This window comes from Passer montanus, unplaced genomic scaffold, assembly GCF_014805655.1.
Source record: "Passer montanus isolate IOZ18808 unplaced genomic scaffold, ASM1480565v1 scaffold69, whole genome shotgun sequence".
NCBI lineage: Eukaryota > Metazoa > Chordata > Aves > Passeriformes > Passeridae > Passer > Passer montanus.
The window spans coordinates 2,549,981-2,574,507 of record NW_024372036.1 but is presented as its reverse complement, the minus strand read 5'-3'; the positions used below and the strand labels follow the sequence as shown (position 1 = coordinate 2,574,507).

General features: G+C 48.7%; 2 protein-coding genes across 9 annotated transcripts in view; one reads left to right on the top strand and one right to left on the bottom strand.

The window, feature by feature from the left end:
• Positions 1–4,774: 4,774 nt before the first annotated feature.
• LOC120511787 (translation initiation factor IF-2-like) lies at positions 4,775–7,392 on the bottom strand. 8 transcript variants are annotated; one of them, XR_005629833.1, is made up of 4 exons: positions 6,723–7,392; positions 6,234–6,446; positions 5,480–5,519; positions 4,775–4,989 (listed from the first exon to the last, which is right to left on the bottom strand). XR_005629833.1 is itself a non-coding variant. In XM_039729293.1 (3 exons), the coding sequence occupies exons 1-3, from the start codon at positions 6,931–6,933 to the stop codon at positions 4,900–4,902; spliced, it is 333 nt and encodes a 110-aa protein (XP_039585227.1). In that variant the 5' UTR covers positions 6,934–7,392; the 3' UTR covers positions 4,775–4,899. The 8 variants fall into 8 exon arrangements, 1 of the variants encoding a protein (XP_039585227.1); XR_005629834.1 differs by having other exon boundaries at positions 6,234–6,420; XR_005629838.1 differs by lacking the exon at positions 6,234–6,446 and having other exon boundaries at positions 4,775–5,090.
• A 478-nt stretch (positions 7,393–7,870) lies between these two features.
• SIM2 (SIM bHLH transcription factor 2) overlaps positions 7,871–24,527 on the top strand; it is a 62,022-nt gene continuing 45,365 nt past the window's right edge. The window contains exons 1-4 of the mRNA XM_039729292.1: positions 7,871–9,154; positions 9,290–9,541; positions 17,284–17,366; positions 20,154–20,243. Coding sequence (XP_039585226.1) covers positions 9,367–9,541; positions 17,284–17,366; positions 20,154–20,243 — 348 coding nt within the window. The 5' untranslated portion in view covers positions 7,871–9,154; positions 9,290–9,366. The remainder of the gene's footprint in view (positions 9,155–9,289; positions 9,542–17,283; positions 17,367–20,153; positions 20,244–24,527) is intronic.

The window sequence follows — 24,527 nt, the reverse complement described above, 5'->3', positions numbered from 1 at the left end:
TGATTCTCCCAGGAATTCATGATAAATTATATTCCCTGTGTTTTTCGTGCTCCTATTTCCCCTCGCTTTGCTTTTGTAAATCTCAGTTTCAAGCCTGCTCTACTGACCTGAAATCCCACATTTATGGGTTTAGAACCCAAATTTCCCCAGTGATGGTGGGCAAAACAGCTGGGAGAATATTTCTGTCCTATTAATTATACAAATTTAGCTAATTCTGAGATCTTCTCTGGTGTTTTTTTTTTTTTTTTTTTGAACTCTCCAGTCCATGCTGCATTTTTTGAGGGTCAGAGGCATCGGTGGAATCAATCCCACTGTATTTGCACTGCCCAAGGCTCCCAATCTATTCAGGGTAAACATTTCTCTGCCAATCCCCACTGCAGGAAGCTTTCCCAAGATATGCTAATGGCACCTCTCCAGTGCTGGAAAAACCCCACAGCAGAGAAAGCTGGGGGGAAAAAATATAGAGAAGGTTCTGGGTTCAAAAGGGAGGACAAAGGAGAAAAGCACATTCAGAATTTGTCTTTTGGCAGGAGGAGAAATAGAATAATTTCTGGAGCCACTCAGGTGACAAAAGGAAGGGTTGGAGACAACAATTTGGACCAGTTTGTGTTGGTGCATGGAATTTACTGATTTCTTCCCTCAGAAAATGAATGTATTGGGAGACCTAAAGCCAAGGATCTTATTTAGCTGAGGTTGATTTTATGGAGAGCTCCGTAGAACAGCTGATTCCAGGAATTTTTGCAAATTCCTAATAAATAGTATAAGAAAACAGAGGCATAATTCCCTATATTTGTCTATAGCAACATGAATTTTTCTCCTGTTTGGTTGTTTGCTTGTTTATTTTGGGTTTTGTTTGGTTGGGTTTAGAGAGGTTTTTTTATACATAGCAAAATATTTTTAAAAATATTTTGAAGACATAAAACCAGGTTTTCTACTTCCTTGCAAATAATCCCAATCACAGCATCATTTCCAAAGTCATAAATTGCTCTGGGATTGGGCTTTTCCAAGGAGAATGTATAAAATAACTGAGTAGGAGGAAGTCACAGGGAGATTTTAAAGGTACTGGGCTGGTTCTTAGAGCCTTTCTCCTACCTCAGACATAAAATCTTCCTCATCCTGACATTCCCCAGTTGGAATTTTCTTTTCATTTTTTGTTGGGTTTTATTTTTTTTCCTTTTTTAAGTTTGGGATTTTAAGAGAAAAAGCAAAAAGAAAACAGAGTTCAAGTTCTAAGTCTGGATCAGAACTCAATTTTCCCTCATTTTCCAGTGAGTGACCCTAAATTGATGAACTGAGGGAAAAGTTCAGTTGCCTTTGAGGGATTTCAAACTTTGATCTCCATCTTTTCCACAAAAAATGTGGAGAGAGGAGCCCACACTGGAGCAGGTCTGCTGGTAGGACCTGTGACCCCAGAGGAGCCCCAGGCTGGAGCAGCTCCTGCAGGACAGACCCCATGGAAAAGGGATCAATTCCTGAAGGAATGACCCCATGGAAAAGGGATCTATACAGGGGCAGTTCCTGCAGGAATGACCCCATCGATAAAAGGAACAATTCCTTATTGAATGACCCTATGGAAAAAGGGAGCAGTTCCTTAGGGACTGGAAAGAACCCACACTGGAGGAGTTCCTGAGGGACTGACCTCATGGAAATGGAATCAGTTCCTGAAGGACTGACCCCATGAAAAAAGAGAGCAATTCCTGCAGGACTGACCCCATGGATAAAGGGAGCAGTTCCTGAAGGAATGACCCCATGGAAAAGGGAGAAATTCCTGCAGGACTGACTCCAAGGAAGTTGGAGCAGTTCCAGAAGGAATGACCTCATGGAAATGGGATCAGTTCCTACAGGACTGACCCTGCGGAAAAAAGGATCAATTCCTGCAGAACTGACCCCATGGAAAAGGGAGAAATTCCTGAGGGAATGACCCCATGGAAGTTGGAGCAGTTCCAGAAGGAATGACCCCATGGATAAAAGGAGCAGTTCCTGAAGGAATGACCCCATGGAAAGGACCCACACTGGAGGAGGTCCTGCAGGACTGACCTCATGGAAAAAGGATCAATTCCTGAAGGAATGACTCCAAGGAAAAAGGGATCAATTCTTGCAGAACTGACCCCATGGATAAAAGGAGCAGTTCCTTAGGGACTGACCCCATGGAAAAGGGATCCATTCCTACAGAACTGACCCCATGGGAAAAGCTCAATCAGGAGCTCCCCCTGAGCCACTGGAAAAAATCAAGAACATTTTGAGGCCAGGAAGAAGAGAAGGGTGGGGGAATGATATTTTTTAAGACTGACTTTTTATTTCTCATTATCCAACCCTGGTTTGACTGGAAATACATGAATTTTTTTCCCAAATCAAGGCTGCTTTGCCTGTCACAGCAATTCCCGAGTGTTCTCCCTGTCCTTACCTCAACCCAGGAGCCTTCCATGGCATTTCCTTCCCCGTGTCCAGCTGAGGAGGGGGTGGCAGAGTGGCTTTGGGGGGTCCAGCACCCCGGCAGGGCCCACCCACCACGAGAGGCTGTGGTTGAACCTCTTGGGACAAAGGAGGGAGCTGAGCCTGGGTATTCATTGTCTGACTGGTTTTGTGTGTAAAATAAGGACACTTTCTGCTGCTGGAATAGGAAGGGAGAGGCTTTCAGCATTTGCACTGTGTATTCCTCACCAATTCCTTGGGATTTGTGGTTCAGTTTCAGGATCAGCATCCAAAGGCCAGACAGTTTTAGTGGGCAGCATCTCCTGGCTGTCTTTCCAATGGTGACAGAGACTGAACTTGGGTCATCTTTGTTTAGGTAAGACTGAACCTATCCCAGATTCCCATAATAAAACATGGAAACCTTGATGATATGAAACCCCACTAAAGAAAGAAAGCAAGAAAAGCTGGAAACAATAACAAGGAAAAGCAGCAAGTTCCTCTATGGGTGAATTTTTACTTTTCCCATACCAGAACTTCCCAATTAGCCCGATAGTACTGGCAAGGAAGCTTTTCCTTTCCCCTTTCCCCTTTCCCCTTTCCCCTTTCCCTTCTGTCTATTCCTGGTGTTTCTCCTGCTTTGTTGAGGCTGCACTCTGGGAATTCCACACTGGTTTCAGGTCCATTTGCAGGGCTGAGATCTTGAGTTCCTAAAAGTGACCTTGGCCAGAATTTCTGTTTTCCCTCTCCATCCCCTCCCTACCCCTCGTGCTCCAGTCCCTTGTGAAAAGCTCATTCTTTACTTAAATTTCTCTGTCTGTCCATGGTAAAAAACATATTTAGAAATCAAAGGTGCAGTTGTTAATGACAGCACATTCATTTGGTTATGACTGTGCTCAGAAGAGAGTAAAACATCACATAATTAGGCATAAATAGCATTATGCATAAATAACATTTTCCATCCATCATTTCTAAATCATGACTAAAGTATTTATAAACTTTACCATCAAGTTTTACCAAAGTCCTCCTGACAGTCATTATATAATGTATTGAATGCCAAGCAGCATAAAATACCACCAAAAAAAAAGAGGGAAATGTTTTTGAATCAGAATTCCTCTATTCCTCACAGATCCATTATTCATCTCCACTAGATTAGTCACACTGCTCATATAAGCCAAGGACCACTGAGAAAACAAATCTCTGAGCAGAACTTTGAAAAAGTAAATAAAAATACTCACATTGACTTTTTAGAATGTTCAAAGGATTTCAGACAGATAGAGTAAAAATGATCCAGTGTGTGCTTTTCCCACTAGGTTTTTTCCAGTTTCTCCAGCCAAGAAGCTTCCTCTCCCTGATTGATACACTCCCTCTCCTATTCCCAGCTTTTGCCTTTTAAACTATCTCCCATGCTTTAAAGAAATATGGTCTGCAGCTTGTATTAGCAGCAGCAAATGTTTGGTCACGAAACTTTGGGTGTCATAATTAATACCAATTATCAGAGCCCTATGAAAATACTTTCGGAAAATTCATCAAATTCCAGCTCCAGTTGTGGAGGGGGAAAAAAAATTAAGTTGACCTTAACAAAACAACTTTATTCTCCTTAGAAAACTGAAATTGAAAACCTGACCCGAACATGAGCGCTGAGAGTTTTTAACTTGGGCATATTTTTTGCAAATATCATCCATTTGGATCAGTCCATCAACTCTGACAGCTCCGGCAGAGCTGCACGCCTGTGTTATCACTGCACAGCACACACAGCATGCACCCCCTTCTACAGCAAGGACAGCAAAAGAAAACCCCCACATTCACAAGTTTGAAGGGAAATTAAAAAAAAAAGACCCCAGAACCCTTATTTCAGTTTTAAACAGCCGTATTTTTTCTGGATAGGAGCTTTTGACAAACCCCCCAAATGCTGTCTGAGCAACAAGAAAGAGCCTTGAGATTTCCTTCCCTCCACCCTGATTAGAAATGGGATCCATGCCCCAGCTGGATATTTCCAGTTCATGCCCAGTAGAAATAATTTTCTGTCCTATTGCCAAACGTGTCCCATGTGGCCAGCAAAGGCTGGACAATAGCAGCAATACAGCTTCCAGAAAGGAGCTGAAAACGATCCCCTGCAACCGGAGGCCTCGATTCTGCATAGCTGCATCATTCCAGCACCAAGATTCCGCTTCCTTTTTTCCCCTTTCAAGTATTCAGCTCGAATCCATCCCATTGCCAGTGCTTATGGCTCCCACCTTGTCTGAGGGGACATGTCCTAGAAGGTCGATCCCCAAATCTTCCACTTCACCAGTAATCCTCAGGCACACCAGTAACCCCACTGAACATCAATATAGGACGGCGGTGCCGGGGCAAGTTAAACAAATCCTGAGGAATCTGTTTTATTAGCATTTATAGGATTTGCGTGCGTGAGCGGCTGTGTGTGTACAGCCACACTTGGGAGCGGTAGTTACAGGGGAAAAAAAATCCGGGGGATTCCTCCGGGGACGATCAGCGCTGCTGCTCCTCGAGCTGGGAGCGGGGCTGACGGTGCAGACTGGAAATGTTCAAATATCTGACGCTGTTTTCTTTCCTGTGGAACTTGGTGGGATTTCTCACAGTTAATACTTCAGCTAAGCACATCAGACTAAAGTTAAGCCCCGCTCTGTGCTCGGCTCCTCAGCCCCAATTTCCTCCCCAACCTCCACGGAGGGAAAAAAAAAAAAAAAAAAAAAAAAAATACAGCAAGAAAGCCAAGTTATTTTGGGGCAAGAGTGGCACTTTCAGAGGATGGCAATCCCCGTCCTGCTGCCTGTCCCTGGAAACCTCGGCTGGAGCGGCCCTGGGAATTCCTTTGGATCCCGGGAGGGGCAGGGGATGGGAAGGGAGCGGTGCCGGGGGTCCCCCCCCCACTCCTGAAAGATGCGGAATTGGCCCAAAAAAAGTGTTGGATCCTCTCCCTTGGAGGCTCGGGCTTGTCCCCAAGGCCACCCAGACACGGGCACCCACCCGCGCAAGGGAGCTGCCAAAAGGGTTTGTTTTGGGGTGGATGGGGGAAAAGAGTTTGTTTTGGGGTGGATGGGCTTCTCACCTCTCGTTTTCCTCTCTGTTTTCCATCTCCAGTTGAAACCCTGGGAAGGGAAAAAAAAAAAAAAGAAAGAAAAGGAAAACGAGGAAAACGTTGGAAGTGTTCCTCTGTTACACAGCTCACCTGGAGAAGAAACTCTCTCCCTCTCTTTCCCTTTTGGAGGGTTTTCCCCTCCAAGCAAAGGGAAAATGTTGGTAAATAATAGTGGGGTTTGTGCGCGCCCGGTGTAGGATTCCAGGACAAGGTATCCGTGAAAACATGATCTGAATATTTAAATAATAAATTGTTTCACTTATTCTCCTGATTTATTTTCGTCCCGACGAGGTGTTTTTTTTTAGGAAAAGGGTGACAGGGAAGTCCCTGAAGCCACCTCAGACTCACAGCGAATCCACCTCGATAGATTTGGGCCACCCTTGCAGCACCGTGATTTTCTCTTTTTCTGTCGGGATTCTCTTGAAAACATTCGCAAATCTGCCCTTTCTCCAAACCACCGCAATTTGCTGGAAACACAACACGCTCCCCTCTCGCTCTCCTTTGCCACCCCGTCGTTTGTCTCTATATTTTGTTCACAGGACACAGAAATGTCCCACATAAATTCCTTTTCGGGGTTGGCGATCACCAAGCTCGTTGAATCAGACCCGTTAGGACCTGCCTTGATATACAGCTAATTTTCCGCAAAAAATGAATATATCTCTATAGAAATAAAATATTTTCCTCCTATATATCTATGTATCTATATATATATATTATTTTTTACCTCTGCTCATATGTCCAGTTTCGGCGGCGGGCGGAGGTTGCAATTGACTTTTGAGAATTTCCCCGAAAGGCTGAAGTTTCTTTTCGATGGCTGGTTTGGGTTTTTCGGTATTGGGGTATTTTTTGTTGTTGTTTTTTGGTTTGTTGTTTTTTTTTTTCCCCCTAAATTAATTTTCGTTTGTTTTGCTCTGCAAAAAGTCCCAGCCGGAACACGCTTCAGTTAAAATGAAAATAAAAACACAGCGCTGGGTTAAATCTGACATCTCCACTGTGCCCAGCAGAGGTGTCCCCATAAAGAGGGCCACGGGGCTGCTCTTTTCCCCTATTTTGCGGGTAAAAAGGGCAGAGCGGGAGGGGAAAACGGGGCACATCTCTTTTCGCTCAGCTTTCCTTGACCTGCGAGCCTAAATCCAGCCGAAATCCCACCCATTCCCTGCTCGCCTTCCCTGCAGAAGCCGCCGTCGCCAGGGGACGGGCGCGGTGCCGGTACCTGAGCCAGGAGGGGATGGATTTGGGGCCATTTGGGGCCGTGCGGGGCAGTCCTGGGACCCTCCAGGGCTCCGCTCGCCCGCAGCTCGGGCTGGAGGTGCCGCAGGGTCCCCGCTCGCCATCCCGGGGCTGCGGTGGCCCGGGAAGGAAAAAGAGCTCGGCCTTTCCCTCGGCACGGCCGGGCCGGGCTCTCGCTGCTCTGGTGGGATCATTACAGAGCCCGGGCGAGCTTCAGCAGCCTCGCTGCCCGCCGGCCAGGCCTCTGGATTAATGTGAAGGACCGGGGCACTGTGCCTCCCATCCCCCTCGGGATGCGGGGCCGCGTCTCTCCTCTCCTCTCCTCTCCTCTCCTCTCCTCTCCCGGTGGCTCAGGGGACCCGGGCCGTGTCCCCGTGCGGGTGGCACAGGGACACACGCGTGGCTTTGTGTCCCCAAAAGCTGCTCAAGGGCTCCCGTCGGGTTAAACCCGGCCGGGCGCGGCTCAGTCCTGCCCGGGCTGGGCTCAATTCCCTCACTCGGGACATGGCGAGGGACTCGTGGCTTTTGTGACAAAGCTCTGCAGAGGTGGCCCCGAGCTCTCCGAGGCAGGGGTCCCGGGGGTCCCGGCACCTTCTGCTCCGGCAGCTCCGGGGTTAAGCCCCGCTCAGCGGAGCCCGGCGGGGGCTGAAGAGCCGCGGCTGCCGGCGGGGCGGCCCCGCCGGAGCTCGGCCCCGTCCCCGGCGTGTACCAGGGCAGTGTGTACATATTTGTGTACGAATGTTTCTATAAACATGTAAAATGTGTGTCACACAGCATCGATGAGTGCCGTGCCTGCCCGAGCCAGACCCAGGCACGCTTCACCCAGACCCGCAACAACGCTGGGAGCTCTCGGGTGGTTTCCCGGCGGTGCCGCGGGGCTGGGGAAGGGCCCCACGCGTGTCACAACCCCGCACACCCCCGTGTCCCCTCCCCAGCGGCCCGGCTGGGGAGACACGGCCCCCTCGGGGTCACCGAGAAGGGCAGCGAGGGGCAGGGGGCTCGGCCCCAGGCGGCGGCCCCCGCCCCCGGCTCCCCCCGGGCCGGCCTCCCGTCCCCCCGCAAGTGCTAATTGCGGCTCTGCGCCGGCTCCTCTGGATTTGGGTCCCTCGGAGGGCGCTGCGCGGGAGGACACGTCACGGATACATTATCCCCTCCCCTCTTGAGGCTCTCCTGGCTTTCTGCAGCCTTTGCTAAAGAATTAAGCGAGAGGTCCACTTCAGAGCTCCTTCTGCCCCTGGGAAAAAAAAAATAAATAAAAAAAGGCGAGGAAAGAAAAGGAAAAAAAAAAAAAAAAGCGGAGATATCGGTGCTTTCAGACGAGGAGCGTGGCGGCTGTGATTTCCGAGAGGAGGGGAATTTTGCCTTCGATCCTTGCCGGATTGCGGGAGGTGAATGTAGCAAACCCTCCCCTTGCCTTTGAAAGGCATGTCTCTGCCAAAGAGCTACCGCTTCGCTCTTGAAATACGTGACAAATAAAAAAGAAACAAAAAATATAGAGAGAGGAAAGACTCCTATCTTTCAAATTCTTTTTCTTTAAAAAGGAAAAATAAAAAAGAAAAACAACAACAAAAAGAAACAACCAAACCAATAAATAAAAGCAACAAAATCAATGCCGCGCCTTTGCCAGCGCTCGGACTTGTTTGGAAAGAGACAACGCTGAAGTGGCACTGGTCCCGAGGAAAACGGATCCTTTAATTTGACTCTGCATGAGAAGCGCATTTGGAGCCGGGCGCAGCGGCCGCAGCGGCAGGAGCAGCCCCGCAGCCCCCGCAGCCCCCGCAGCCCCCGCAGCCCCCGCAGCCCCGGCGCGGCCGGAGCCCCTCGGGCACGGGCGGAGCAGCAGCGCCCTTCGGGCCGAGCGGAGCGCAGGGGCGGAGGGGAAGGAGAGCCGCTGATCCCGGAGCACTCCACCATCAGCCGCAGGCACCGGCTGTGACTTTGGTTCGTCGTGTTCTCGGCATCTCGGGCTCCGGGACCAGCTCATTTTGCACTTCGTTCGACGAGCAGCGCCGTCGTTCTGTTCCCTTTTTTTTTCTTCTTCTCCTTATTTGAGAGACACGATGTCCAAAAATGGTTCAGCCTGCTTAGCCCAATGATTTCTTGCACGGACGCTCTATTTTCCTCCTTTTCTTTTTTAATTATTATTTTTGGATGGGGCAGGATCGAGTAGAAGAAATCGTTCGGTGAAGGGACCCCAGCGGTTTGCCCCCCATTAAGGAGAAGATCAAGATCCGATTCCCAGCTGCACGCAGAGGACGGAGGCTGCCGTGGATCTTTCAGTCTGGCTTTCAAAGCCCTCGCTGCTGCAGGGTCAGAGCAGAACTGCCTTCTCCGAGCGGCTTTCCTGTCCTGCTTGCAGCTCAGAGATCGCCTCCCCCCTCCTCGCACCATTTCTGTTCGTGTTCGTTTTGTTCGGTTGGTTTAGCTTTATTTTTTTTCTCCCCCTTTTTTTAATCTTTTTTTTCCGCCCCTTTCGTTTATTATTATTATTAATTATTTGATTTGATTGGGGTAAATTGCCTTCCTTAAACGAAAATACTAACTCTGCAGTCGAAATCCATGCCCCCTGCCATTCGGAAGAACCGGGTCTAATATGCCAGTGACATCCGCGCCTTGCAGCAGTCGCGATGAAGGAAAAATCCAAGAACGCGGCAAAGACTAGACGGGAAAAAGAAAATGGAGAATTCTACGAACTGGCCAAACTCCTGCCCCTGCCCTCGGCCATCACCTCGCAGCTGGACAAGGCGTCCATCATCCGCCTCACCACCAGCTACCTGAAAATGCGAGCCGTCTTCCCCGAAGGTAAAATCAGCTCCGGGAGGGACGGGAGAGAGCGGGGAGGGGGTGCTGGGCTGGCCACGACCCCAGCAGCGCCCTGGCAGCAGGCAGGGGATGCCTGCAGGGGTCTCAGAACGGGCTGAGCGAGCGAGGGGCGATTGAGGGAAAAGCGGGCTGGGAATGAGCCCGTCAGCCCCAAACCCGGCGGCGGTGGGAGGCAGAGCCGGCAGCTTCATCCCCCCTTTTCCCCCTCCTCCTCGGCTGCCGCCTCAGCTCCCTTGGCTCTTGGGGACCGTCCCGATGAGAGCGGGCTCGGTTCGTGCGTGCAGCCCCGGCCCGGCTCCCGGGGACGGCCTCGGGTTGAAAAACCAACTGTGGGGCTGTTGTTATTATTATTTTGTTTTGGTTGGAGTTCTCTGGAGCCAGGGAAGCAGGCTGGGAAGGAAGGCGCGGCCGCTCCGCAGCGAGGCCCTGCGGCTTCTCCCGGGGAGAGAGGGGAGAGAAGGAGGGGAAAGAGGGGAAAGAAGGGAAAGAGCGTCCGAGCCCAGCCCGGCCCGGACCCCGCTGCTCCCCGGCCGCGCCTGGGCTCCCCTGGCTCTTCTCGGGGACACCCAGCAGCGAGGCCCGGCATCAGTCCCGCAGGGTTTGGGGGAAATCATCCCCTCGGGAGGCTCCTGCCTTCCCCCGAGCGCCCTTGGGGCCGGTGGCGAGCGGAGCCCCGGCCGCCCGGGCTGTGGCTGCGGCCGCGGAGCTGATGCGAGCGGCGGAATGAAGCGCTGGGCAGCGCCTGCGGGTGGCTAAATAAAGGCCAGCAGCTTTGTCATTTGCTTGTGCCTCTCCGGACTAGGAGCAGGGTGAAGGAATTAGCGAATTCCGCAGGGGAAGGTCTGCTCTCCGGCGCGGTTTCTAAGGAGCTTTATTAAAAGGCTAAAAAGAAAAAAAAAACACAACCAAAAATAAAATAGGGGGAGGGCGGGGGAAAAAAAAAACCCTCCCAACCCGAGCAAAGCTTACCGTCGTGGCCTTTTAATTCAGAAATTTCGGGAGACACGGAGCAGCCGTGCTATTATGGGAAGCCAGGGCTCCTTTAGTGAGCCAGCGGAGCAAAGGGAGCGAGGCGCTGCTCCGCCGCATTTTCCAGCCATTATTCCCCACCGGGAAATACCCCGATGAGAACTAGAGCGTCGTAATTTCGAGGGGGGCTGTGGGGAGGTCACTCGCCGGCCGTGCCTGGCGAACGTGCCCCCGAACGCCTTTGATTTAGGAGGGAGGAAAAGCGGCACGTTTCGAGATGCTGCTGGATGCGTCCCGGCTTTTCCAGCCCTGCTGATCCTCAAGAGCAACGAGCCGACCCCGAGAGCAGGTTTATACCCACAGCTCGGGTGTGTTTTATGTGTCTGTCTTCCCTAAACAGGCCGGGCGTGCGCTCCCGCACACTCTGCTTATTAAGGGCAACGTTTAAATGCATACAGCGAATTCCTGATCTTTCATCGTCTTAAGTAGGGCTGGAAATACATTTAAAACCAAAGCTTTGCATCCAGGGATGACAGGCCGGGGGAATTACCTCCTCCGGTCCCCGAGCCCTGCGTTTAGTGCCTGGCAGGGTGCAGGGGAAAGGGGGGAGCCGGGAAGAAGCGGCCGCAGAAGGATTTTTTTAGGGGGGGTTTCTTCCACGCAGTCCCGCATCACCCAAACTTCCCTCTCCCTCGGGATTTGCCCGTGGAAGGAGGGGAGAATGGTCCCTATCCCTCCGTCCTTCTGTCCGTCCTTCCTCCCCCCTCCTCATACTCGGCTACTGGTTTCCAGTTGGCTTTACTGGGAGGGGAAACAGCCCGGAAAGGCGTCCCAGCTTAAATCCTGACCCATGGGTGCCGGGCCGGGAAGTGAAGGTGGGCACGTAGCAGCAGCCCGGGCTGCCCCAGCCGCCACCCTCTGAGGCTCTGAGAGGTGACAGGGCGGGGGGGACAGGTCTGAGACGCCGCCAGACCCGTGCTAGGCCCGGACTAACTGCGGCCAGCACGGCCAGAAGCGCTGTTCAGCTGCAGACCTGGCTTACAGCTCCGTCTAGACTGGAGAGAAAAAGAGAGAGAGAGAGAGGGAGAGGGTTGTGTTTTTAAACCCCTCGGTGGATGGCTCGCCCCCTGATTTCCACACGTAGTTTAGGAAAAGTTTGAGACCCTCAGCGAGGTGACTGATCCCGGCAGGGCTTGGGCCAGGTCTCTGCTCAGCCCGGCCGGGCTTTTCCCGAGGATGGACCGAACCCGCTGGGCTCTAAGGAGCGAGAACGAAAGGGGATTTTTACCCCGGCTCCTTTCGCCCTGCAAGGGACAGGTTCGGGCTCCGAAATCGCAGATTGTGCCCTGCGGTACTCCTGCGACCTTGAGATTCAGGAGTTAAAGTCAGGACACAGAAACCTCCAGCCTCCCGCTCTCTAACACCGTCTTCTCTCGTGTTTGGGTTTGGTTTTGTTTTTTGTTGTTGTTGTTGTTGTTGCCACGGCTTTGTTGCTGTAGAACAAAAATACACCACGAGTCGTCTTTTATCTCCGCTGTCAGTATTTTATTTTATTTTATTTTTATTTTGAAAAGGAGCTAATGAAAGAAAGAGAGGCGAGAATGAATCGCGTTTAAAAACTGCGATTCTCTGCCCCCCGGTTACGGCAGACTGGTGAAATCGTCACCCTCTCCCTCCCCCATCCCCGACTCAGTGCCCAAAACCGATTATGAAATTGGACATTTATGGTTGTTTAAACCGGATGGGAGCCAGCTAATTAATATGTGACCCAAAATACAATGTGCGCAATACAAAATAATCTGAATAAAGTGACGGAGCGGTGGATCTCAGACCTTCCTTATTCCGCGAGGCAGACAATAGAAATTACTAGGAATATTCACAGACTTCGGTCCCCACTTAAACCTGGCCACGAATGTATATTTTAAGAAAATCAAGGCGAATCGCAGCTAATTCATCTGATTGTCACACGAGCTCGGAAAAGGTTCGTTTAATGAATTAAACAAATAAATAAAGCGCCAGGCGTGAGTAATCCCTTTTGGAAAGCCAACCCCTATTGTACTAACCACTAATAGTGACATTAAAGGTCTTTCTAAAACAAAAGTGCTTTTTTAAGGCTTTTCCCGGGGCCGTTCCCAGGCGGCGGGAGCGGCGGCCCCGCGGTGCGGGCACGGGCGGCGGGGTCGGGGCGGGGACGAGCGGCGGGGTCGCTCCGGTCTCTCCCGGCCGGAGGGAGAGGAAGGGCGGGGGTCACTGCCGTGGGTCTGCCCGTGACCTCCGTGTCTGTAGGACGCCCGCTTTGGGGCCTCTTAAGGCGACCTGGTGGGTTGGGCTCGGCGGGGAGAGCCGGCTTTGCGCGGGTGTCCTGCGGGGCAGATTTGTTAGAGTATTTTTTTTTTTCCCCGCTTTTTTTCTTTTTAATTTTTTTTTTCTAGGAGTTCACACTTTAATTTTTTTTAAAATTTAATTTTATTTTTATAAAAGAAAAGTCTTGATCTTTCCGCCCGTCCTTCCCACCGCCTTCCCGACGCTGAGCCCGCGCGTCCCTGCCCGGCCCTGCTCCTTCCCAGACCGGCCCCGACCTGGGGGCTTCCCCCCTCTCAGGGGTTCCCCCGGCCGGGCCCGGGTGTTCCCCGCTGGCTCCGGGCCCATCGCGGCCCCCGGGATCCGGCTGAGATGCCCCGGCCCCGCTGCAGAGGGGGCTCGGTGTCAGCGCTGCCCTCGCCCCCTCCTCACGGGGTGACAGCAAAGCCTCGGAGTTCCCCTCAACGAGGGGCACAAAGCTCGGTGGAGCTCGGGGACACCCCTCGGGAATATCCCCGAGGCTCTGCAGGTCGAGGGAGGCACAGCCGCGCCGGGGAAAACCCAAAAAAGCAGAATTGACGGAGAGCCCCCAGGGTTTGTCGTTGTTCCGTGTAAAAGCTGGGGGACCTTGGGCTCCGGGGCACAGCCCAGCAGACACAAAGGAAACAGTCCAAGTTACAGGGCAACCCGATACTGAACGTAATACATGGCTGAGTAATTCTTGTAGCAGAATCCCAAGCTGAAAAGCTACCGGGCTTTCAAAATGTGTGTGTGGACGAACTTCTGTATGCCGACAGCAAAGGTGGGAGCCGTTCCCAAATATTTCTAGATCTTGTTACAGTTCCACTCACCCCGCTGGCTCCCTGGAAACCGGGAAATGTACAAATGGTACAAAGTGAGTGCTGAGGTACTTTGAAAAACATCCAGAGATGTCAAAAGGGACGGAGGGCGATTTTGTCCGTGTTTGCACGGGGAGCGAGAGGCGTTTGTACGAAAATCCCCCAGTTTTTCAATGGCAAAAGCAGCAGAAATTTTGCGGTGTTTGTTTAAAACCCCGTCTGACTCCGGGCCGGAGCTGTCGGAGCCGGAGCTGCCTCCCGGTGCCCGGCGGGCACGGCTGCGCTTGGGGCTTCGCCCTGGGGGGACAGACACCGGTCCGAGCACCTGGAAAAGCAGGAGAGGGGCTCACCTCGCCCATGTCTGCTGCGGAGAGGTGCCAGAAAAGCGGACGCTGAGCCTGGGGCTGGGCAGGCACATTCCCGCTGCCGGAATGCCCCCAGCCCGCTGGATCTGGGCGATCCCTGAGCCTCTGGCACGGCAAAGGAGCCGCGCTGGGGCCGGGCCACCCCCACGGGTGTTCCCAGAGTTTGCTGGGATGCTGCAGGGAATTCTCTCTCGAGGCCCGGTAATTCCTGCTGCGAGGGGACACCTGGAAATGTCCCTGTGCGGTGACAAAGCCGTGTGGGACACCCGGCAGCATCCCCAGACTGGGATCGCCTCCCATCCCAGGCAAGTCCCATCCCGCAGGAGGGTGCGGGGAAGGCTCGCTGTGGATCCGCAGCGATTTTGGCCAGGGAGAGAATTTGTGTTATTTCCCGGCCGGGCAGGGGCAGCCAGGCCCAGCCTATGGCATCCATACATTTACAGGGACGCGCGTTTGCAAACGTCTGGGAGGAGAAGTTAATGGGCGTTAGTCCTTTATTCGAATGTAAGGTTTTATTCGTTTCGTTTTCACCTTTAAAGCGATCTGCTGGCGGATTAAATGATAAAATCGCCGGCTTTAAAATAAGCTCAGACGAATGCCAGGCTGATCCACCGAACGTGTTTACGTTTGATGCGCGTTCGCGTTTGCGACTCCAATTTAAAATTCCAAAGGGAGCGAATCTGAGCAAGTGACATTTTTTATTCAGGGTTAGGAGAAAAACTCAAAACTCGTGCAGATTTTGGGATGCTGAGAAAGGACAGGACGGAGCGAAATGTCTCGCACGGGGGGCGCGGAGACGCGGCTCGTTCTTGAAGAGTTTCGTGAGAGATCCAGGAATAAATCTGCTCCGACTTTCGGAATGGAAGAGCTCAGGGCAGTTTTTACACAGATGTGTGAGATTCTTTGTAGGCTGGCAGTCTCATATTTCGAAATTTGTAATTAGTAAATCGAAATAAGGGCAAACCCCGCGGCGCAGGGACAGACTCTGGAGTTTGCGTTGTTGCCGTCTCGGGAAAGAAACTGCGGGATGACTCCGCGATTCCCAAACTTTTTCTCCCGAGAAACAAAAAAGCCTTTTAGCACAAAGGACATTTTTGCCGTGTCTCTGGAAGTTTAGGAGCCTTTTCCAAACGAGGAATTGGGGAAAGGCGGAGAAAAGCGCGGATTTTCGTTTGGCTCTCCCGAACAAATTTCCCAGCGCTTCTTTCAGCGCAGGGAAGGTGTGCTTCCCTTTCCCACGGGAAAACGCCGGAATTCCCGGAATTTGGAGACACGGACAAGGGGTGGGGATGCAGACCCCTCTTTTTGGGTGCTGCTGCTGCCTTGGGACGGCGAAAAGGAGGGATCAGTGCCAGCCCAGGTCCCCGGTATCCCCTGCCTGGCTCGGGAAGATCCTTAGCGCTTTCCCGGAGGGAGCGGGACACGGAGCCAAGCACCGGGAAAGGAATTAAAACCCTGGGAGAAGCACCGCGTCCTCCCCGCCGCCTCCAGCGGGAGATCCTGCCCATCCCAAGGGATGCCCCAAGAGTGGAGAGAAAACCCCCCCATCATTCCCAGACCGGGTTTAAGTGGTCAGGGCACAAACGGATCCGGAATCGCGGCGCTGGAGCTCAGGGCAGGACTTTCTGCCAGTTTTCCCTCCCGTTCCGGAGGCACAGCCGGGAGAAAGGAGATTTCTTTGGAAGCCCCTGGGCGGCCAGAGGGGGGAAACGCGGGACTCGGTTTCATAGCGGGGCATCCGCAAAACGGGCCGGAATTCCAGGCTGGCAGCCCCGAATCCCCGCCTTTCATTCAGGGCTACCTGCCAAAAAAACCCTTCTTGGGTTTTGAGGCCTCCCCGAAGCCGGGGGTTGTTGTTTCTCCCCACAAACAAGGCACAAACGGATGCGGTCCCGTCCTTCCCTTCCCCTGCACCCCCTGGGCAGTGACCCCTCTGCCACCGGGAGCCCCAGGAGTGCCCAGCCCTCGGCATGGCACAGGGAGCCCCGGCTCCTCGGGGAGCCGCTGAGAGGCTCCTTTTTACCCTGGAAAATCAACCAGCCAACCAAACAACCCAACCAACCAGCCACCGGGAGCCCCAGGAGTGCCCAGCCCTCGGCATGGCACAGGGAGCCCCCGGCTCCTCGGGGAGCCGCTGAAAGGCTCCTTTTTACCCTGGAAAATCAACCAGCCAACCAAACAACCCAACCAACCAACCAACCAACCAACCCAACCAACCAACCAACCAACTAGCCAACCCAACCACCCAACCAGCCCAACCAACCAGCCAACCAACCAGCCAACCAACCAACCAACCCAACCAACCAGCCAACCAACCACCCAACCAGCCCAGCCAACCAAACAACCCAACCAGCCAACCAACCCAACCAACCAACCAACCAACCCAACCACCCAACCAGCCAACCAACCAACTCAACCAACCAAACAACCAACCAACCAACCAAACAACCAACCCACCCAACCAACCCAACCAACCCAATCAACCAACCAACCAACCAGCCAACCAACCAACTCAACCAACCAACCAACCAACCAACCAACCAACCCAACCAACCAACCAACCAACCAACCCACCAAACAACCAACCCAACCAGCCAAACAAACACACAACCCAACCAACCAACCAACCAACCAACCCACCAAACAACCAACCCAAACAACCAACCCACCCACCCAACCAACCCAACCAACCAGCCCAACCAACCAACCAACCAACCAACCCAACCAGTGCACAAACCCCGGCCTCGCCGCCCCTCCTCGCCCCAAGGCGGCTCCATCTGGAACTTTCCACTGCCCCGGGGCAGGCTCGGGCCGTGGGCTCGGGTTTGGGGTCAGATTTGGGCTCGGGCTGAAGGGTTGATGGGGCTGGAGGGTGAAGTTCTGTCGGTCCCGTCCATGCACGAGTGAAATTGGGGCAGTTTATCTCCAATCGAGCTGCTGCCCTCTTAAACCTCCTCCTCATCCTCTTCCTTGGCCACCCCACTCACAAGGACAGGGTCAGGGACAGGGGACGGTGCAAGGACAGTGGGAGCAGATGCAGCCCGGTCCCTGGAGCAGCTCTCCCGGGAATTCAGGGAAAGCTCATCCACGGGGATGCTCCGCTCCAGAGAAAGAACAATTCCCCTCCAAAACTCGTGTGAAGAAGGGACTCAGCCTTTGCCACCGCGGGAGGAAGGGGACCAGGGGCAGGGGGGACAGCTCGGGCTCCGCTGCCTGCTCTGACCAAATCCTTGGGATTTTTTTGTAGGTCTGGGCGACGCCTGGGGACAGCCGAGCAGGATCGGCCCTTTGGATAACGTGGCCATGGAGCTCGGATCCCACTTGCTTCAGGTACTGTTGTATTGCACTAAACAGCTTTTCCTCCTCCTCCTCCTCCTCCTCCATCTCGTCGGGCTGCGAGAGCAGAAAACCAGAGGCACCAACCACTTATATTCCAATTATTTCATTATTTTTCGCCTTTGGTACAGGCAGAAGCAAGAGGCGCTCATCCCCTGTGCTCTCCCAGCCCTAAAATCTTCCATCAGCCGCCCCAAAAGTGCCGGGGATGTCCCCAGGGAGCCCCCGGGGGAGGGGACCGGTGTTCCCCGCTGGTGACTCGGGAGGGGACACCTGGAAGGGGACAACAGCTGGGTTGGACCTCCCGGGACGTTAACATCTGAAAGTCCCGCTGATCACAATCCCGGTGATCTGCACTGGAATTCCTCTGAATTCTGAATTTAGAAAGTTGTAGCCACGGGAGGGTGCCAGCAGGAGGGATAAAAAAAATAAATTGCGTTTAACTCAATTTTATTTATATATATATATATATATATATATATATATATGTATGTATACACAGAGATATATATATATATATATATATATATATATATGTGAAGTATACATAGTAGTTTATGTATGTAAGTTAAAGCAAATAATTTTATATATTTATTATTATTATTTATTTTTTAACACGTGAACCAAACGCAGCGCGGGTTTTCCCCCCCGATTTTAAAGAGCCACTAAACCGGCATCATTTAGCGGGCGGGTTTATTGTGGGAGGTGAATTCCTGCTCACAGACCTGGGGCTGTTTTCACTCCTTCCCTCGGCCAGGGATAAAAACCCAACAGAAAATCTCCGCCCGGGCTCTGCCGCCGCTCCGACCTTGGGAATGACAAGCTCAGTTCTTTATTTGTCACCACGGAGCATCAGCCGCTCTCCCGCGGGGAAAAATGAGATTTTTGGGAGGCACTGACAACATCCAGGCAATGGCAGAGCTCAGAACGATCTCCTGGGGAGGCATTTCCAGCCTTGGAATTTTATTTCAAGTAGCTGCTGCCCTCTCAGCTGTTTCAGAGTCACGAGTCCACCTGGAAATGCCGATCTGGTTGTGTATAATAATCTGTATGATAATTTAATTTATATATTCAAATACAGAGCCAATTGTATAAATCGTTGCTGTTACTCCTCCTCCTGGCTCTTCCCCGTTTTGTCTGGCATTAATTGAATTTATAACAAATTAAATGCTGACCACCTGTAACTCTCATTTTACAGTTCAGCTATTTCTGAATGATGAATGCTGAAGGTTTTAATAAAACCACATTTGCTGCAAACCTTTCTTTTTTTTTTTAAGGGTTCTTAGACTGAGATTTTCCATGTGAATTTTCAGCTTCAGTGTGCTTCCCTGTACATGAAATTTTGGGATGTGCTGCAGTAACAGCAGCATTGACCCAAGTTTATTAATGATTCAGGGTAAAGCAATTGCAATACAACAATATTTAAAGCAAAATTGTGGCTAAAACTGCAATAAATTATTTCCCATTATAGTATTTCTACAAAATTTAATTTATGCTTAAAAAAATTGGGAAAGAGTAATCTGGTTTCAGTTATATACCGTAGAGTCATTAGTAGGCCAGAGAATAATTTGGAATATTTTCTTATTGGGGTGGCACTAGAGGTGCATGAAGTAGACAGGATTTTATTGCTTCTCTTCCAGTTCAGTGACTTTAAATTGATTAAAACAGGTGGTTGTTTTACTTATGTACTGTAAAAATTATTTTTTCTCTTCCAAAGATATTTTCCAGTGATATTCACATGTGGGAATATTCGCTGATATTCAAATGCCACGTGTTGATCAAAGCTTTCTGTGCTGGGTAGGGATAATGCAGAGTTTTTGCTACCAGCTACTCCTGAAAAATGCCTGAAATTGGGCACTGAAAAATCAAGGGTCCCCCAAACTGAGAGGTTTTGTATCCAAATCATGGCCAGTTTTGGCTGAGCTGTACCACATTATTTATTTTTTCTCCTATAAATCATATCTGACTAAATCAAACTTCAGTTTTTACTCACACAGGCAATATTTGCCTCCCAGCCAATATCCTGTCAAGGAGAATTTGTAGGATTGGATCTCAACTTTGTGTTGGTGGAGGTTTGCAGACTGCAAGGATAAAACTTTATCACACTCAAAGAGGGATGTTTGTGCTTATTAATTTTGGATGCTGGCAGAGGATGAAGTTGGTCAGCTTGATTGGGGTTTTTTATGTCAGAAAGTCCCTAAATTGAAGGGAGAGATCATTTATACACAGCCACCCTTGAATTCTTTTTTTTTTTTTGGAAGGTAAATTCCCTTTGAGACTCAAAGAGAGATATTTGTGCTTATTAATGTTTGGATGCTGACTTTTTCTGCTTTCTTTTTGGAAGTTCACATTGTCACAGAGCAGAGAGCACAGTCTTGAAAATGCAGCCAAATCTCAACGTTGCTCGTGGTGCCATGAAATAAATTGCAAATAGCAGTGAGCTGGGTCTGCCAATTATGCCATAAAAAATGGCTCAGGTAGGGCCTGACTTCCCCCTGAGCACCACAGAGCTCAGGATTTGGGCTAAGCACTAAAAAAAAAGCCTGAATCAACAGTAAAATATTCCCTGAAATTGCAGCAGCAAAGCTGCATCTGCAGGGAACGAGGTGGATTTCACAATGAGCCTGAGTTTAAGGGAACAAAAGCAGATAAAAGTTTCTATTCCTTCAATTTTACGTTTGTTGAAGTCAGAAATCACCCTCCAAAATACATTTTTTTCCCCACTGTAAATGCTTTAAACGGATTTCTTGCTGCTTACCCTGTGCATTTCTTTTATTTCAGACTTTGGATGGCTTTGTTTTCGTCGTGGCATCCGATGGCAAAATAATGTACATTTCTGAAACAGCATCTGTGCACCTTGGCCTGTCCCAGGTATGTGCTCTGACACCTAAAGCAGAAATAAAATGCAATGCTAAATACAAATTTGGACCCTCACACTGCTGCCTTGCTTTTATATAAAGTTGGTTTTTTGTTTTTTTTTTCTTTTTTTCAGGGTTGTTTGAAGCTTTTTTCTCCTTGAAAAGAGCTTTGGTAAAAGACTCAAATTTCCTTTCCTTGCCACCACATCACCCCTGTCTTTATATCTGTTCTTGTTCATTGTATTTTACTCCTCATTACCTTTCAGAAGGGCCATAAATAATATGATATTGCAAATTGCAGCTGGAAAGCCGAGCGTGGTAAGGCAGCAGGGCTGAAATAAAACTCAGAATTGGAGTCTGGGAGCCTTAGATTGTGTCAGATATTGAGGCTGCCTCTGAAAGGCACAGAAATCTGATGTGGAACAGGGGGTTTATGGTAAAAGTGCTGGAGGAGGAGAAAAAAAATAAAATATTTTTAAAAAAAAGGAGAAGGGGGGCAGATTTATGAGTGTTCACATGGAATTCAGGGCAGTTTTTCCTGAGTTTTTCCAGCTCAGTGGTCTTTTCAGTAAAGCGTTTTATATGGTTGTGATAGAACTCATAAAACTCAGTTTACTACTGTTCTGCACCAGAACTATGAGGGGGTTTTATGTTTTTGGGTTTTTTTGGTTTTTTTTTTTCTCTTAGATGGACATTTCTAATTTTTTTTTTTTTTTGGATAAGCAGAAGGGCAAAGAGCCTGAATTTATTGCAGAAATTGACTTTCCATGCTTTTGTTTGTAGCTGAAATTCACTGGTAGCACCTGACCTAAAGTTTGCCAAAGTTCCATTAAAAAATTCCTCATTAATTTCAGCAGGCCCTTGATGAGACTTGTAAGGAGCTGAAGTGTCCAGTTGTGTATCAAACATTTATAAATAAATAAATGAATTGAAATAAAGCCTAAACAGCAGAAGAGATGAGGCTGAGAGAGAGGAGAATATTCTGAAAATATCTGGTTAATTTATCCTGTGGCTGTTTCCATAAACAGAGAGGGGGGCTTTAATGGTGGGGATTATTTGTGTATCTTAATTTTTTCATAGTAATCCATATTTTTAATTGAAAAATGAAGTGGAGTTCTTTGGATGTGTGTTTATAACAGTGATATTAGAATTAGTGGCTATGAGAGAAAATAGAACTCAAGAGGTAGAGAAAACAAGGATATAAACCCATAAAACCATTTCTAAACCCCTGTTTCTTGAATGTCTTAAAAAAAAAAGTAATTTTGGTAATAAATAGCCACCATAAATACTTTTTTTTTTACCTGTTAATTTTAAAAATATGAGCAGGAAACATTCAGAGTTCTGTTTGTTCACTCTGTTATAGTACAGTTTTAGTTGTTTCACAACATTTAATTCATGCTCAAATTCCTTTAAATCTTGTTTTGCTTCAAAATAAACTTCCCTACACAAGGGCCCTCTTTTCTACTCATTTTTCAGCCTGGGTTTCTCTCACCCTGAAGTTTTAATCCTGAAGGATTCAGGATTTTACCTGCTAAAATCCATCCATTTATTCAGTGCCATTATCCCAAAGCTCTGAGCATTCCTCTCCATCCATCCTGGAGCAGGAATTCCCTGTCCTGTATATTTTTCTCCCAAAATTTTCCAATTTTTGCCCAGAAATTGTTCTTTTGGAGGAAAATCAAGCTACCAGATCTTGTAGGTCTTGGTACTATTATTATTATTATTATTATTATTATTATTATTTTTATTTTTATTTTTATTTTTATTTTTATTTTTTTTTATTTTATTTTTATTATTATTAACCCAGTTATTTGGTACCATTAAAGAATTATGGGATCAATGGGACACTAAAGAGACTTTGGCACGTGTAGGAAGAGGGGACTGGCAGTGTCACAGAAGTTTTAATCCTATTTCTCCCTCCTTTTCATCTGCACTGACTGAATTCCATGTGCATGGAAATATCTCTAAATCCATAGTGCAAGAGGTGCTGAGCAAAATCAGGAGGTTTGGCCAAGTTGTTTTTTTGAAGGCAGTTTAATCAGCAAAATCCCAAACCTTTCCCTTCAGCAGAGGTTTGGAACCACTGAGCTTGAAAGTTGTGGGATTTGAAATTTAAGGGATCCTCAAAACAGAAAAATTCACAGTGAAAAGGGCTTTATTTATAAAATATATTTATAAACAAAATCTTTAAGTTAATTTTTAATTTATTTTAAATTTATTGATAAAATCTCATCCTGACCTATCACCAATCTGTTCTTGCTCTGCCTCAATATTCTCTTTTTGAAGGGATAACTTTGCTTTAAGCAGCACCAGCACTAATTTTGGGCTGCTCCCACTCCTCAGAACACAAATCCATTTACCCCGGGATATTCCTGTCAGCTCCCAGGGCCTCCAAAGGAGTTCTTGTTCCCACTCCTGTGGAAATCCTGGGATTTCTGCCCCTGCCATCAACCAGAACGGGCTTGGGCAGGAGAAGTCAATTCACCCAGCCATAATTCCACATTTTATTTCCAACAAGAGCCAAAGCAAGCTGAGAGCAGAGTGGTGGTGATTGGAAAAACTCCTTCAGAGTGGGCACAGAAAGGCCTTTTTATTAAATAATTTGACAATTAACCAGCCCACACATCAACTTCCAGCTCGAGTGCCATTTGTTTAAAAATATATGGTTCAACTAAATAGAAAAGCCATTTAAAAAGATTTTTGCAGACTATTTTTGGAGGCCTGCTACAGTGGCTTTTATCTTCTGGTTGAATTGAGCTTCAGCAGGAAGAAATTAAAGCTTGAGAAAAAGCCAGGCTGGCTAAACCCGTCATAAATTTAAACCCAGCATTAAGGATTGGTTTTAAGCACGGCTTTGCCTCAGAAACAGAGTTTCTGAAAAATCTACATCTTCATTTGTGGCCCTGCCACTTCATTTGTGGCTTTGGAGTTTGATTTGCTCCCAGCTGGAGCAGGGAAATGGTGAATTTTGCTGTAGGACCCCTCCTCCAGCTCATCCCAGCTGGCCCCAGCCCAGGGATGAACTGCCTTCGACTGCTTGGGACAGCCAATTTCTTGCCTTTTTTTTTTTTTCCATGGATAACAAACAACTTCAAATTCCCCAAATATTTTTCTCCCCCTCAAAGTCCAAAGGCACAAAAAAGAAAGGAAAATCCTCTTGGGGAGCGATGTGGAAAGAGAAATTTTAATTTAATTTGAAGGTCTGGAGCTTATTCCAGCAGTTTTCTGGATCCGTGAGGGAGCCAGGCTTATCTCTGACTTCTGATAAATCTTGAAATATTTAACCACAAATATCTGAACTTTTCCAGGAGTTTATTTTGCTTTTATCCAATGAGTCTATGAGAGAAAAAAAATGTAATTATTTGCTCTAGTATCCATCCACTTAGTCCTGTGTGTTTATTATGAATCATTCCTTGGCTGGGGAAAAAAAAAATAAAAGAGTTGCTCATAAACCCCCTGTTAGTAGGAAATGCTGAGATTTGGCATTTACAGCTATTAAAAACTGCATCAAGGAAGTTGCTTTAATAACCCGAGGCATGGGGGTTTAGCTTTATGAATTGAACTGTAGAATTTCTGTATTTTTAAAGTTTTCAAGGTTTCATTGTGGGCTTTGAAAGAGCTGAATGTGCCTAGCAGGGGGTGAGACTCCAAATTATGGACCCATATTTTGGTTATTTGACTCTGCCTTAGCCCCCATCTCTTTGCTGGTGGTTTTATGTTTTAAAGGCAATTTTGAAAGTCAGTTTTGGGGTCAGTTGTTGGAATCCGAAATGCAGGGAACTCTCAGAACTTTGGGCCTGGAAGCCAAAGCTTAGAATGAAACCCAGGATTTGATCTGAGACCTTGGAAAAGGCTCCCAAACTGAGGAGCTGGAAGGGAGAATGTGGATTTGTAGTTTGAAGAAGAGACACACTGAGCTAAGTAAAGGAAAGTTTAGAGTTTTAGAGTTTAAGATATAAAAATAAAAGCAGTTCCAGAGGTAAACAAGGAGCTCAGAATGCAGCACTGTGGGTTTGTGTGTCAGAACATGATTGGCCAAGAAAGCTCACACTGTAACATGGGTCCATATAACAAAATATTTAACAATTGGGTCAAAACATAAATATCCTTTGTTTTATTGGTCAATAAATCCTTAAAAAAAAATCTTCTAAGGGTCTTGGGACCTTCTGAACCATGCTGTGAAGATGTGAGCTGAACTCACTCTTCCTGCCTGTGGAGAAGATAAAAAAATAAATCACATCACCTAAAAAACTCAGAGTTCCCATCCCTAACTCATTCAAAATTCCCAAATGTGAAA

Excerpts from the sequence above, each read along its gene's own strand:
- LOC120511787 (XM_039729293.1), bottom strand. The coding sequence starts at position 6,933 with ATGATCCCACCAGAGCAGCGAGAGCCCGGCCCGGCCGTGCCGAGGGAA. Across the intron at positions 5,520-6,722 it reads TCCATCCCCTCCTGGCTCAG|GGTTTCAACTGGAGATGGAA; the intron begins GTACCGGCACCG and ends TTCCCTTCCCAG. Across the intron at positions 4,982-5,479 it reads AACAGAGAGGAAAACGAGAG|GAAAGAAAACAGCGTCAGAT; the intron begins GTGAGAAGCCCA and ends CAAGTTCCACAG.